The sequence below is a fragment of the Mesoplodon bidens genome (assembly GCF_964165515.1).
Source record: "Mesoplodon bidens genome assembly, chromosome: 1".
NCBI classification, from domain to species: Eukaryota; Metazoa; Chordata; class Mammalia; order Artiodactyla; family Ziphiidae; genus Mesoplodon; species Mesoplodon bidens.
Window position 1 is genome coordinate 218,233,802 of NC_138176.1, and position 15,628 is coordinate 218,249,429.

Below are 15,628 nucleotides of genomic sequence, written 5' to 3' on the forward strand. Positions count from 1 at the left end.
TTATATTTAACTGAAGGATCTATGGATCACATATCTTTATGACCAGGAATATTATTTTAACATGGACTAAAGCAATACTTACTATATGTACTTAGCAGCCCTTCATATTGTACTATCAATCCCACCGTGTGAAGCTGCTCAATAAATCCAGGGTCATACAAACTTGTGTGCAATTTGATGATAAAACCACAGACCAATCCAGCAAGCTAAAAAAAAAAAAAAAAAAGTCATTGAAGAAATTACTGGGGTCAGCAAACTTTAATTTAAAAATATATAAGTCTTTGAGACATCGCAGACATAATTAGAAATTTTCAAGTATATGTAACAAAATTATAACTATTTATATATCCATTTTGAAATGTGTTGACTGCATTTACTCTAGTATGGCTTGGGGAAGGCAGCATTGTGAAATGGGAAAGACCATGGATTCAGAATCTGCAAATCCTGTCCCTCCCATTTCTAAGCAGTAAAACCATAAAAAGTTATTTAACAGTTCCAAATCTTTCTGTTCTTATTTTTTTGCACACGGAAAATAGAGATAATAGTCCTCATTTTGCAGAGTCGTTGAAAGGACACAATGGAAAAATATGTATTAGGCAGAGCATAATGCCTGACACTTAGCTCCGTTTGCTACTGGGTCATGCATGAAATAGGGGGGACAAGAGATACTTTGGGTAAAACATTCCGTTTGTCTGGAAGGTTTAGAAGGAGAGGCTTCTGTCTCTTTCCTTCCACGTGTCTGTCTATAAAACTCAATCATGGTGGTGGAGGCAGGAGGGGAGAAGGAGCACAGCCATTGTGATGGAGGCCAACCTTGGTGTCATGGGCTAGGGTTGGGTGTAGGCAAAGGAGGTTGTCCTGTCAAACCTCCCATTCAAGACTATGGCCTGGTGAACTTATTTTATAAACACCAAAAAAGAGATCATTATGAATTCCTGTCCTGGGATTCATGAGGGAGCTGTATAAATAAGGGGTTGCAAATAGATCCCTTTTGCCAGTCCTGGCTGCCATCCACACTGTGCATGGTGTGGAGAGCCCTGGGCATAATATGAGGACAGGGCGGGGGACCCTTTCCTTCACAGACTCTCTGCCCTGTGAAATAGCATGGACATATCAGAGACTTGGCCACCTCTTTGCTGAAATAAATACTTCAGGTCTCAGACAGTGTTTCCATTTGGCTTGTATTTATTATGAGTAAGAAAAACTGGGTACTGAACTTTAAGAAAAGAATCCCTTTAAGAAGAAAACTGCCAAAGGACCTACTGTATAGCACAGGAAACTCTGCTCAAAATTATGTAACAACCTCAATGGGAAAAGAATTTGCAAAAGAATAGATATATGTGTATGTATAACTGAATCACTTTGCTGTACACCTGAAAATATCACAACATTGTTTATCAACTATATGCCAATATAAAATAAAAAGATTAAAAAAAAAGAAAACTGTCAAAAAAAAGACATCTATCTTCACCAAGGATACTATTTGACAACCCATCACTGTGCTGGGCTCACAAGATCAAGAGGCACCTACTGCTTGGCTGAAGACGACGTCTCTTCTTAGCGTCAGCATCAAACATTGGGGAAGGCTGTAGGCAAGCTCCTGAAGGAGCACGAACGTCAGGGACTGCTTGGCTCGATTCACCACTTCTCCCATGCAGTCCTTCAGGGTAAGGATGAGGGGATACAACTGTTCATACCAGTCCTCTGCGGGGTGGATGGGGCATAAGAACAGCGGGATAGATGAAGGAAGGTCTTGGAAGATAGAACCAATTTATTTATTTTCTCAGTGAAGTTCTACACATTATTAAGGAGTCACAAAGATTAGATTTAAAGATCTCCGATTCCAATCTCTCCTCTGAACTCCAGGTGTCTATTACCAGCCACCCACTTGGGTGTATCTAACTCATCTATAGTAGAAGTCTTCTCTTCTCTACTCATCTCTAATCTGTGCATTGCCTGTATCTTAGTGGATGGTGCCACCAAACTCTTCCTATGCTGGAAACAATTTCTTGGACTTCTCTACAGTCTCCACATTTACTGGGTCATTAAATCAGTTCTACCACCATAGTAAGCCATCAAACACTCATCTTCCCCCTTGCCCTCTCCCATCATCATTTATCCATCTCCTTCGGACCACTTTCTATTCCGCTCCATAACTGACCCCTCTTCCTCCAATCATATTCTACTCGAATCCTTTCTCAACAGAGTTGCTAGAGGGGGCTTTCTAATCAGTTTGAATCCCATCACTCACTCTTTCACTTCCTTAACTCAAACTATTTTAAACACACCAAAACATTCAGAACAAAGTCCCAAAGCATGACAGACCCTGCATTATCTGACCCCTGCCTACGTGTTCAGTCTCATCTCTCAGAACTTTTTCACTTGCAGCCTTGAGTCCCAGGTGAGCTGAACAACACAGATTTCCCCAAACCTGTTCTCTCTCATCTCAGTGTCTTTGCAAATCCTATCTCCAATCCTGGAGCACCTTCCCCCTACATATCTTCCTGACAAACACTTTATCTTCTCTGCAGACTCAATTCAGGGTTTCCCTCTTCCAGGAAGTCTTCTTGATTTTCCCCTTAATCCCCTCCTCCCCCCATCCCTGTTTACTAAAAGTTTGCATCACAGCTCCTTGCTCTTACTGTTCTAGAGCAATCCATGCTGTTCTGCAAAAAAGGGAGCTCACTGAGGGTGATAAATTTCTGCTTTAATCACTGAATCTCCAGAAGCTAGCATAGCAGACATTCAGTTTTTAATTGAATGAGTAAAGTTATAATAAATATAACAAAAGTCTTTTAAGATGTAGACATGTAAGAGAAAATCAAGTTTTTGACAATATTTGGAATTCGAATAGCTTTCCTTCAAATCAGGATACAAAATTGAAACCATCTGTGATTTTTGTATGTCTAGAAATTTAACATGTTTCAATTATATAATTATGACTTTGGCATGTGAAATAGAAACAAGTTATATTCTATTTCAGTTTATTTGGAAATCAAACCCCTGACAAATGTCAAACATTATAAATTCCAGACTGTGTGTTATTCCATTAATATATAAATAAATTAACAGTAGTGGGAAAAATACAAATATGATTTTAAAAAAATGAGCAAATTCTGAAAAATTAATTATGAATCAAGATCTAAAATGGTATGATCTTCTCAGTTTACAAAAGTGAATGATGTGAAAGGTCAATAATCAGTTAAAACCTTGGAAGAGTTATAGGTAGTGATGAAAAGAATTGTAATCACTATTGTGCCATATCTATTGTCACTTACTTTTTTTAAGTTGTGGTGAAATAGATTAGATGAAATAAACCAAAATGGGTGAAAGGATAATTAATGGCCCCAACTCAATAAAAAGATGTGCTCCTGTTAATACTCCATGTAAATGTTTATGTGATGCTATAATGCAAAATGCATTAGGAATATTAGGAGTTCTTATTTTAAAATATTGTAGAATTAAGTGTTATGATGGGAATAAAAAACACTAGAGAAAGAGGAATTCAATGAAGGCCTATTAAATCTGTAATCATTTAATAAAGGAATCACTGTGGGCAGCCTAGGATGAGATATGAACCGTGGTTCAAGTAAAACAGGCATTCGGTGACTATTGATTTTTATGTCATTAGTAGCTGTAAAAAGGGCAAATGGAGGTACATTAGACTTATTTTCAGAATAAAAGACACATCAGTAGACACCAAGAAGGAATATTCGATATTCCTATTGTTTTCATATTTACATTCTTTTATCTCCCATTCTCTCCTACTCTCTAATTATTGTTCTCAATACGAATGCACACACACACACACAGAAAACAAATATCTCAATAAATTGACCCAGATGTAGATCTTAAAAGATAACAGACTGAAAACCTATTTTGTTTTGTGCTGAGGTCTGCAGAGATGAATTTCTACTGAAGAATTCTCCAACATAAAATAAAGCCTGTGCGCAGTAGGTGGCGCTGTTTTATCAGGCTGAAGTAGAACTACTTGGTCACTTACTCCATTCAGGTAACTGATTTATATAGTCTTTTATATATTTGCATAGTTCCCAAACAGCAGGTCCATGTTGTATGGGCACTTTGCATCTTACTCTCCTGTGTCAAGTGGTCAATAACCTGGCCAAAAGTGTAATAGGCTCTTTCTATTAGAAAATGGAAAATTAACTTAAATTTTTTCCCTTGGAAGATACTGACAGCTCAACTTAAATATAGCTGATGGTTTTCTTGAAGATCTTTAAAAGAGGAATCTTCACAGATTTCTTCATTAGCATCAGGATAATTTCTTTACTCACTTCTAAACTTACCTTCACACTTATCTAACCATTTGACTCAATCAGAAATTACAATGACATTAAAAAAGAGAGAGACAGATCACCTGATTTCTAGTCCTTCTAGAATAAAACTGAGGACCTGGAAAAATAAATAAATACACTGAAATTCTAAATCTAGGGGTATTGTTAGGTATTTGTCTGACACTAGCAATATTCCAGTGTCTCTGTTTATTATAATTATATATACTTTTTTATGGCTAAAAGTTAAGGAAATGGCAATATAAGAAAACATTAATGATGAATGAGAAAATTACAAGTTGGTGAGCAAGGTAGAATGGCTTAAAGATAGTAATAAGCTTCCTATAAAGAAGCATACTTGAGAAAGCTAAAAATACATTTTTTTTCTAGAAAAAAAGCAATTTAAGTTCAGCAGATAAAGGAAAACCTCACTGGCAAATGCAAATTGTGATGGCTTCAGGTTTTGTTCCCTGTTAGTAGTCACTCAGTGTAAATCTCAGGTTCTGAAATAAACACAATGGAGTGTGACAGGCCAAAGAAAGGCCAAAGTAGTCAGTTCATAAACAGCCTTTTTGCTCCAATGAGCATTCCAAATCACTCTCACAAAGGCAAAAGAAATGCTTTAGTTTTCTCTTTAAAAATATTTTTGGGGGCTTCCCTGGTGGCGCAGCAGTTAAGAATCCACCTGCCAATGCAAGGGACACGGGTTCAAGCCCTAGTCCGGGAAGATCCCACATGCTGCGGAGCAACTAAGCCCGTGCGCCACAACTACTGAGCCTGCACTCTAGAGCCTACAAGCCACAACTACTGAAGACCACATGCCTAGAGCCCGTGCTCCGCAACAAGAGAAGCCACCGCAATGAGAAGCCCGCGCACCACAACAAAGAGTAGCCCCCGCTCACTGCAACTAGAGAGAAAGCCCGCATGCAGCAATGAGAAGCCCGCGCACCACAACAAAGAGTAGCCCCCGCTCACTGCAACTAGAGAGAAAGCCCGCGTGCAGCAATGAAGTCCCAATGCAGCCAAAAAAAAAAAAATTAAAAAAATATATTTTGGGGGGAACAACAAAAAAAGCTGTAGCTCCTGATTGTCCTGAGACCACTGTCATATCCCTCTCAGCTTCCTGTCTCTCCATACTTACAACTTACATGGGGTTTATTTTGTCCTGATGGGAAAACCATTTTCTGGGAGGGATAAAGATGGTGTTCGTTCTGCATTTTCTAGTCCAAGGAAGAAATCTTGAAATGCACACATCCACTCTTCTGAGTTTAGTTTCCTCACGTTTCAACTGAGATTTTACACACACACACACACACACACACACACACACACACACACTCCTGATATACCCAAGGATGCAGGGTAGTTAAGGGCTCACCACAATGTAGTCACCGCACCTACACCTCTCACAGAAGCTAACTGGCCCAGCAGGCACTTAAGTGCCCACATCGTTGATTCTATCCCCTGGGCTCCTTTTAGTGACAGAGGAAAATATGAAGAGAATGTTTTAGTGTCTCTATAAAAACTTGCTGAAACTCCTTAACCCTGAGACCAAGAAGCAGAGTCTTTCCTCAGGAAAGCATAAAATGCGTGTAGCTTTGCTGAGCTTTTCCTGAGCTTTGTGAAGTGTGTTGGAAGGCATCCAAGCAGAGCCTGTTTTCCAGCTTCTGTAACGTATTCAAGTGAATTCACTGAAGGATTCAAAGAACGGCTGCCGGGCACCCCCCTCACCTCCTCTACACACCATCTATTTCCTGTACAGGGTGTTCACGTCCTCTGAGCTCAATGGCTCTTAGGTTGCTCAGGAGAAAAATAAAAGAGCCAAATACCAACCAATGGTAGCAGAGCATAATGCTTTCTTTCCAATTTCTGAGCCATTTTCTTCTCAGGTGTTTGGTCTCTTTCTCTCATTTAAGATATGAACTTCACTTCATGGAAGCTTGTAGCCATTGTTATTTTTGTTATCACCACTTTTTAGACGTGGGGGTGGGGGGGAAGACAAACTCACAGCTTGCATGCCCATTAAACTTTATGCAAGGAGATAAGAGAAGAAATGAGCCTGGCTCTTAGGATTCGCCTAAGTTAAGATGATGTACTGTGAAGTCAAGCAATTAGAATGGCCTTTAAGGAGGGTGATAAAATTTCCAAGGTTCTGAGAGGAACAGAGACCCATCCCACAGCTGACAGGGTTTTCATAGGATGCCCAAACCTCAGGTAGCACAGAACTGGCAGTGAGTTCAAGGTCGGGGGCTGGGAGTGGGTATATCATATCCCTGCCCATAGAGTCCTTGTTGGTTTTGAAGAGCCTATGTCCTCCGTCAACCCAGAGATAGCTACCTTTGCGCCCCTCTGTCTTTTGGGTACAATTTTACAATGTGAACATCAGCACTCAGAGGGGTCAACTAATAATAAGTCTTCCTCTCCAGATACCTTCTAGCAGGACTCCTTTGTATACTACACATGGCCAACTTTGGTCATAGACTCTAAACACCCGGCCATACGAGGCCTCCAAATATCAGCCGTATCTCTGAGATAGAGGACACAGAAGTGAGGCTAATCCAGACAACAGATGAGTAATCAGGGAAAGAAAAGCACCTGCTGAGGCTGGGCTGCCTAGAATGATTTCCTTGGTCACTCAGAATGACCTCCTCCAAGTCTTCCTAACTCCTTGCCCACCTTTACAATCTGGTCCAGGAATTTAAGAAAAAAAAAACTGTATTTATCTTTCTTTAAAAAATGCTAACCTGTCTTCCTTATACCAATGTCCCCTCTTTTTTCACTGCCATTGTGAGAAAGACATTCGTCATTCAGTATCCATGGAGGATTGGTTCCAGGAACTCTTGCGAATACCAAAAACCAAGGATGCTCAAGTCCCTTCTATAAAATGGCATAGTACCATCATCCCTCTGTATCCACGGGTTCCACATCTGGGGATTCAACCAACTGTGGATGAGGAACCTGCAGATACAGAGGGCCGACTATAACCTTATTCCTTAGACAAATAGAGCCTCTTCAATGTGAGGTCCTATGGTCAATACTAATAATAAAACTCATGGCCCCTACCATCAAGGAGCTTAAAATACAGAACCCATAAACTAACTGGAGGAGGTCAGAAATGGGACTGGAGGGGAGCAGGGAAGGGACTGAGATGACTTTAAGGATGTGGAAAAGGCAGGAATAAAGGGGAAGTAAGTGTTGAGCCTGAAGCCATAGGGAAAAACAATGGAAAACCAGGTGGGCAGTCACCATGGTAGGCATAGGGAATAGAATAAGTAGGGGTGGGGAGAGAAAAAGGAAGGTGCAGGGTATGGGTGAGCAGAGAGCCAAAAGCTAAGAAGCAAGGCCAAACCTAGAAACAATGGGTATCAGGTAGGGCAAGGTTAATGATAAGCCTGGGAGGAAGGTCACATATAAATGTTGTACCTTCCTTTACATCTAGTAGGAGCAGTCTTAAAGGCTCCAAGGGTATTCACACAAAAGACAAACGTGTATCTTCAAATGTTATCATTGTAGTGTCCAGTGAACTATGATCCAAGGTAAGTGACTGATCTTGGCACCTTCCAGTTGTATGAGAAATGAGTGGACTGCTCAACTCGACACACTGCTAGGAGAAGAACAAAGGCAACTTTTCTCATGTCAAGGGAACCCTATTTGTTTGAGTCCTGCCAGTCTGAGAACAATGTCATAAAACTTTCCAGTCTTGCTCTTAGAAAAACAGCAAAGGAAATGCATCAACTGATATCCTGCTTAAACTTCTCATTTCATAGCACAAAGTTGAAAGCCTTAAGTAAATTCTGCTAAGACAGTTTCCAAGAACTAAATCCATTAATCAAACAAATTCTGCATTGGTTGTAGCACAAAAGTTTTGAATCAGAGTTTACATTGGACCAAGAAGAGTCACATATTCACATTCCTTGAGCTTATTTTGCCTTTTGGCCTAAAAAAATCTGTAACCTCAGGACTCTGACCTTCAAACACACTGAGCTTTTAAGAATAAGTGCGTAGGTCATAGGTCATTGAGCAACCTAAAATCACCAATACATCTACATCAGACAGCTCTTGTCATTTAAATTTTGTCCAGTATCTAAGACTGAGAAAAGAGGGGTGGTCGATATTGGTTTGATGAAAGCCTGATTAGAGCACAGACCCCCAGAGGGGAAAGGGAGATACATTATCTACCCTGCAGCGAACTAGGTGAGTGTAGTAGTTCAAGGCCAGTAAAGTTCAAGGCCAGTGGAATACAATGCATCCTTTTAAAAATTATTTCTACAAATCCAACAAAGCCTCATGTAAAGAGGTTTAACTTATAAGTGCTGAGTAAGTAGGCAAGTAACCAAACATAACATAAACAGTACCATTTCTCACTCTATTCCATAATTATATGCCCCACAGTTCCCACATGGGATATATGCATCTTTTTTCTTTGCCTATCCCAGTTTCTCTGTGGGAGTGAGTATCATCAGATTTATGAGAACGCTAAATAATATTTCAATTGTAATTATGAATACTTGGCAATTCTTAATTTCTGCATAAGGTACAATTCCATAGTAAATTTTTAAGAGATACCGATGGGATTGATTTTCATGAAGCTATCCCATAATACTGCTAACTTGTGTCTGATAAAACTTAACATTTTTTTCAAAGGGTGACAGCAAAAAATTATCTGTACAGAGTTAAGATTAGAGATGCTTTTTCCTGGAAAGAACAGCAGCAGTGCAGCATCGTGGTTGAGGGGACAGGTTCTCAACTCAGACCACCAGGGTTGGAATCCAGGCGCTGCCACTAGACTTGGCATGAAAGTGCACAGGTAACTTCAACTCTCTACTTCTTCATCCATTAAATGTGTGGAATTACTCCTATGAGTGTTGCAAGAGTGAAATAATAAAGGCAGTATCTTAAAAATAAGTTTTAGCACATATTAAGCCACCCCAAATTGTTAGCTACTATCTTTAAAAAAATGGAAACAAATATAAAGTCATTTCGACATGTGACCCAATGTCTGTCCACTCACCAGCACTTATTTCTTATGCTCTTCCTTCTCTCCTATTTCTGAGGATGACTATTTGTTCTACAGCTGAGACCAGATCCTCTATCCGTACACCGGGTCTCACCCCCTCTTCACTACTGAAGAGTATCACTCAAGCAATTCTCTCCCCTGCCTCTAACATCATCAATATTTCCTTTGTTACTGGATCATTCCCATTAGCACACACATCTCCCCATCTTTAAAAAATAACCCTCTATTGACCCTACTTCATGCTATAGCTTCCACCCTATTTCCTCTGCTTCCTTTCACAGTGAAAGTCCTCAAAGAGTTGTCCATACATGCTGTCTCCAGTTCCTTTTCCTCTTCACTGGGGCTTTAATCCCTATCTATTCTAGTAAAGCTACTCTCATCAATGTCACCAGTGACTTCCACGCTGCTAAAGCAGTCACTTCTCAGTCGTCATTTCACTTGACCTACCAGCAGCATTGGGCATGTTCATCACACCTTCATGGAACACTTTCTAACCCTGGATTTCAGGATATCATGCTTGGTGGTCACTCCTAAACCAGTGGCCACTCCTTATCCAGCTTTGATGCTGGCTCCTCACTTGTTAACATTGAGCTGTCCCCATTTGTAATCTGTAGGTCATTTCCCTTTTCTCTGAACACTCAATTCTTTGCTGACATTATTCGGTTTCATGGCTTTAAGTACCATCTATATGGTGGCAATTCCCAAATTTAGATCATTTATCTAAACGTCTCTCCTGAATTTCAGATTTTTTAAATCTAACTGCATACTTGATATTTCCATGTAAACTTAACATGTTCAAAGTGAACATGTTTCTGTTCCTGACCACAAAACTTGTTCTATCCAGAGTCCTCCCCAACCAGTCCACGGCCACCCATCCTTCCAGTTGCACAGGCCAAAAATTGTCCAGTGATTCTGGACTCCTCCCTTTTTTCTCAATCTCCCATCCAAACCATCAGAAAACTCTGTTGGCACCACCTTCAAAGCAAGTACAGAGCCGAGCTACCTTTCATCATCTCCACTGTGCTTTCTTATTAGTCCAGGCCACCATCATGTCTCACCTAGAGAATTATGTTCTAGGATTGGATTCTATTGGATTCTAACTATTGGATTCTAACTGGTCTATACCTGATTCTACTCTTTGCATCTACAGTCTAATCTCAACATAACAGCCTGGATGTTAAAATCTAAGTCAAATCAGTTTAATCCTCTGCTCAAAACCGTCCAATTAGCTCTTGATTTTCTCAGAGTAATAGCCAAAGTCAATACAAAGACCCTGCATAATCCTTCCCCCAACAAGTTACCTCTAAATTCATCTTCTACTCTCTCCTCTTCACTTTCTCTGTTCAAACCAAACCAGCTTCTTTGCTGTTTCCTGATCATGGAAGGCATACTTATGCCTTAAGGTTTTTGCATTAGTTGTTTTCAATGCCTCAAATATCCTTACCCCAGGTATCCACATGGCTCACTTCCTTACCTCCTTGTGTCTTTGTTCAAACATCAACTTCTCAGTGAAGCTTGCACTGGCTACAAAACTTCAACAATATTCCAAAACCTTTTTACTTCGCTCTATATTTTTCCACAGCATTTGCCACTGTTAACATATTAGGTGATGCCCTTATTTCTTATGTTACTTTTTTATGTCGAGAGACGTAAAAAGAATACAAACTTCAGGATGTCAGGTGTTTTGTATGTTTTGTTCATTATTGTATCCCAGTGTCTAGAATAGTGCCTGTATAGTAGATGCTCAACTAAAATATGTTGAATGACTGAAAGGAAAGAAAAAAAATCACTTTAAAAATAATGTGACATCTTTATTATCGTAAAACTTCAGGACTGCAAGAGACCTTAAAAATTTGCAGATGACCTGTATTTTACCAACAAAGAAAGTGAGGTCCAGAGAATTTAGGCAATGTGCCAAAGGTCATGCAGCCAAATTAGTAAACTGTGGACTTGCCAAGTATCTTGGCTCTGTGTTAAGTGTTGTTTTGTTACATCATAATTCACGGCACAATTTTTAAGGGAAACATTAATTTTCTGATAAGACTAAATGTTCAACAATGTCATAGGGTACAATTATTATTGGAATTCTAAGTTTATAATAAAAATCTCTGTGTCATCTTTTATTTTTTACCAAGTTTTAATTTTAACTTGTAAGTGTATTTTAAAAATTGTCTCACCTGCTGACCTGTGAGTTTAAAAAAGCCTCATTCATTGATGTTTCTTTCCCAATGGAATTCTAAACATTCATGTGTAGAAATTTATGGACTCCAGGAATATTAAGGAATGTTTAGTGCAAGTTCCGAGGATATAATGATTTTCAAGCATGTATGCATAAATATGCACGTACACTGAAGACAGTCAATAATACCAAGAAAACCTAAGCATTTCTTGTCTGGTAGCAGTTATAGATCAAGGTGACTACGCGTTGGACTCTACTTGCCAAGAATCATGTTAGGCTCTGGAGATTCAAGACCAAATCAAAAATACTTGGCATATTTTCTCACAGAGCCAAGACTAGTAGGGGCAATAACATTTAAAACAGCATTACCAATAAATCAGAGATACAGAGGCTGCAAACTAGTGGCCCATGAACAGCTTCATTTGGCCCTCAAATGTATTTTATTTGGCCTTCCTCACATTGCAATAATTTTTAAAAATCTATTATCAACCTTTAAAAAATTGGGATATTTTATATAAAAATTCAGAGTCACTTGAAAAATCAGAAGATGTGGTAAATAACTTTAGGTCCAGATCCCCCCATGGGAATGATTGGCTAGAGCTGTAGTGGTGGCCCTCTTTGTAGGGACATTTACTTCCTAGTTTGCTCCAGTGTCCATCAATTTCACCTGACTCATTCATGTTAACCTGCACGATGACTGTGGGCCTTTGTACTTACAACCCTTATAGAAAGCATTCCATCATGTGCAGAATCCAGTGAAAAATAAAATTGTGAGACTTTTGTTCAAAAAGCAGTAAACTAGCTTTTTTTCTTTCTTCCTCAGTGGTATCTCTCTCGGCCTGTCATGGCGATTTCTATTTACTCTTTCATGTCATAGTCCTTTGGGTGTGGGGATGCTTGTGTGCAGAGCTTCAAAGGCACCCAGACTGACCCTGACTCTCCAGCACTCATGCCCAGGTCCCTTAGTAGGTGAGGGTGGGAATGGGAGATGGTCACTGGACTGGGACAAGGATGGGGAAGCTAAGCAGGCACTGGAGAACCAGGGAGACAGAACTGGAAATGAACCGAGTCTCCAAGTCCCAGGCATAGCCTTCTTTGCCCATTATTTATTTACAACACAAAGCTAACACTATTAAAAAAGGTAAGATGGTGACCATAGAGCATTAAACCCAGAGCAAAGGGTCCTGCTGACTGAGGAATTCTGTGTACTTGCAAGTGGTCCCCCGCTTGTAACGCCATCCCTGGTCTGAAAGATCAGAAAAGGTGCCCCAGAAGATGTGAAGACTGAGCCTGTGGACAGTAGAGGTGGGCAAACCTTTGAAAGCCTGGCATTGAAAAGCACAAGGTGAGCTCTCCAAAGAGTCCAGTGTGGCTGGATCAGGAAGGCTGAGGTAGGGTGACATGAAGAAGATGGCAAAGCACTTGAAGAGGCAAGTGGGAGTCTGGGAATTTAGGGCCTTGTAAGATAAGGAGAAAACATAACCAACAAGTGAAGCACTAGCTATGACTACCTGGGAAATCATTCATCAAGATATTAAGAGCAAACATAAAGGCAAGTAAACACACATGCAAAACTGCTCTTAAAATTTAAGCATTCCTTGTCCAACAGTTATTCTGCAGACCCAGTTCTTTTTGACTAATTCAATCAGGGATCACTCTGCCTGGAAGGCAGGCAGGGATGGAAAGCTTAGCAAAGTGCATGTCACAGAAATGCAAGTGCAGTCAGTTTTAACTATTAAGGTGTCTATTTCCTCTCTTTTCCCTCATTTGGTCTCCAAGATGCATTTGATTTTCATCCCTTGGTGCTTCCTACTCCTCAGCTGAGGGCACTCTCCACACCCCAAGGCTCTGTATTAGGGATTGTGCTCATTTTTTCCTATTCTTTCTCTTTTCATTTTATCCAGTTTCATCTATCTATCTGCTGAAGATTCCCAAATGGATACTTCCTCTTCCACTTTCTTTATCTTGTAGATGCTGTCTTTGGAAAAATCTCTGTGTATCTCCTTTCAAATACAAGTTGCTCACCCACCAGACTGCAAGAATACGACAATGACTGAGTGTATTTCTAGATACAGTGCCTGGCACAGAATAGATGCTCAAATAATATCTGTCAATTGAATGAAAGGGTCTTCCTCTTTGTCTTCCAACTAACATGTATTTGGTATGTCTCTTCCATAAGGCTTAATGCCATGAACTGTTTTAGATATATTTAGATATAATTGTGTCAACTGATTAATTGTTCTATTCATTAATTATTTCAGGTGTATTAGGAAGATAGCTACTCTGGCCAACCAAAGATAAAGATAGGAAAAAAGATTTGCTAAAAAATGTGATTTGCTAAAACTTTGGATTTGTCCCTATTTGGAGTATGGGGGGGAATTTTTCAGACGACTGATCTTTGGCATTCACTAGTCATGGATAATTGGTGATAAATTACTGATAAGTTCTTGGTAGTTACCAGACAATTGTGTTAACTGGAGGCAGGCAGCAATAAAGTAAAAGATGTGGGGGGAAAATAAATTCTCAGATCCCAAGGCATGTGCCTGCAAGTTAGAAGAAAATTATGAATTGGGGAAGAACGTGACAATCAAGGAACATGAAACTAACCAGTTGTACATGAACTAATTCTGTGATCTCCAGGGAGGTTTATCTCCTTTGTATGAGGCAGTGATGACTTGAAGCCAGCAATGGGCTCATTTGGGAAAATTATGGCACAGGAACTTCATCTCATTTTTGATAGGGCTTACAGCTAGGGTAGATTAGAAAAACATATTCAATGACATAGGGTATTTGGCCTTTCACAGGGCACTTCATGACACCTGTGTGAAAAACAGAGACATACAGGCCATGCAATAACACAAATGGGTCAATACATAGCTGGATTAACACACATCCCCAAAGAGTAGTGATTAACAAGTGTATTTCAATGCATACAATTCTTTTTAGTAATATGCCTCAAGGATATATATTTATCTCTGTTTTCCCATCATTTTTATCTGTTACTTCTGCGAGTGGACAGGAAATGTTTCCAAGATGTGAATAAAATAAACCTGAGTAGGGCAGTAGATATGATGGATAAAAGAAACAGGTATTTATTAGCATGTACTCAAAAGTGTATTATATTACTGTTGTGGGTTTAGACACCAATCTCTTCAGGAGAATTGAGATAGACCGAGTCTTAGTCTCCTTGTGTTCCTAATATTTCACTCTAGCACAGAGTGGTGCTTAAATATTACTTGAATTTTGAGAAGCCTGAAGGATAGGTCCAATTTAGCATGGTTTATGGATTTCAATGAAGTTAATAGTAAGATACTATTGTCAAAATAGCAAATGTAAACTTAGATATCAATAATAGAATAGTATCTAAAAGTAGAGAAGTGGTCCTCCTGTGTTACTCTGCACTTGATGCTAAACCTTTGAAAAATGACCAAAACAGTGGCAATTCAAAAAATAACACGATGGTTTCTTTCAGATATGTTAGGCTCTAATGTGCAAAAAGGAAAGTAAATTTGTTCCATTTGTTGCAAATGATTAGATGTGGGCTAGCGGGTAAAATTAAAGAAAACATATTTAGATCAACATCTGGAGTATGCCATTTTAGGACATAAAAAATGGTTTTCTATCAGTGGAGATGTGTATCACAGGCTAGGGGAAAATTGGCAGATACTACAGATAAGCATCTTAACATAATTTAGGAGGTTTAATTACATAATCCTTAAGGGCACATCAAAATCTAAGATTCTAAATTCACTGGTTTTATCGTTGAGTCCTCAATTTATTATGAAATTGAAAGCATGTGGTACTACACATACAGAAGATGCTTATAAGTATGTTTAAGTGTACAAAAAATAAAAGGACAATCTTGTTTATTAAGAAAATATATGAATATATATAAGCCATGGGAGTTTGGAACAGTTAATCTATTATTTGTGCTCAGAACAGTAGAGAAAGTTTTACTTCTCTCAGCACTAATTGTAGTAAGTCCAAAATTTATGAAGTAAGATATACTGCCAAATCCTGGATCTAAAACAAACAAAAATACCTTCAAAACTACAGGTTTAAAACATTATTAAATTGATACAGTATAAAAAGAAAAATCTGCAACTTGAAAAGAGAAATATCTGCAGGTTATAGAGGAAC

At 39.2% G+C, this 15,628-nt stretch overlaps 1 protein-coding gene across 4 annotated transcripts in view; it reads right to left on the reverse strand.

The window, feature by feature from the left end:
* Positions 1-15,628, reverse strand: part of INPP4B (inositol polyphosphate-4-phosphatase type II B) — an 886,823-nt gene that overhangs the window by 88,257 nt on the left and 782,938 nt on the right. For all 4 annotated transcript variants that reach the window (XM_081245267.1, XM_081245268.1, XM_081245266.1 and 1 more), the window contains 2 exons: positions 1,532-1,704; positions 83-206 (listed from right to left, as the gene is read on the reverse strand). In XM_081245267.1, coding sequence (XP_081101393.1) covers positions 83-206; positions 1,532-1,704 — 297 coding nt within the window. The remainder of the gene's footprint in view (positions 1-82; positions 207-1,531; positions 1,705-15,628) is intronic.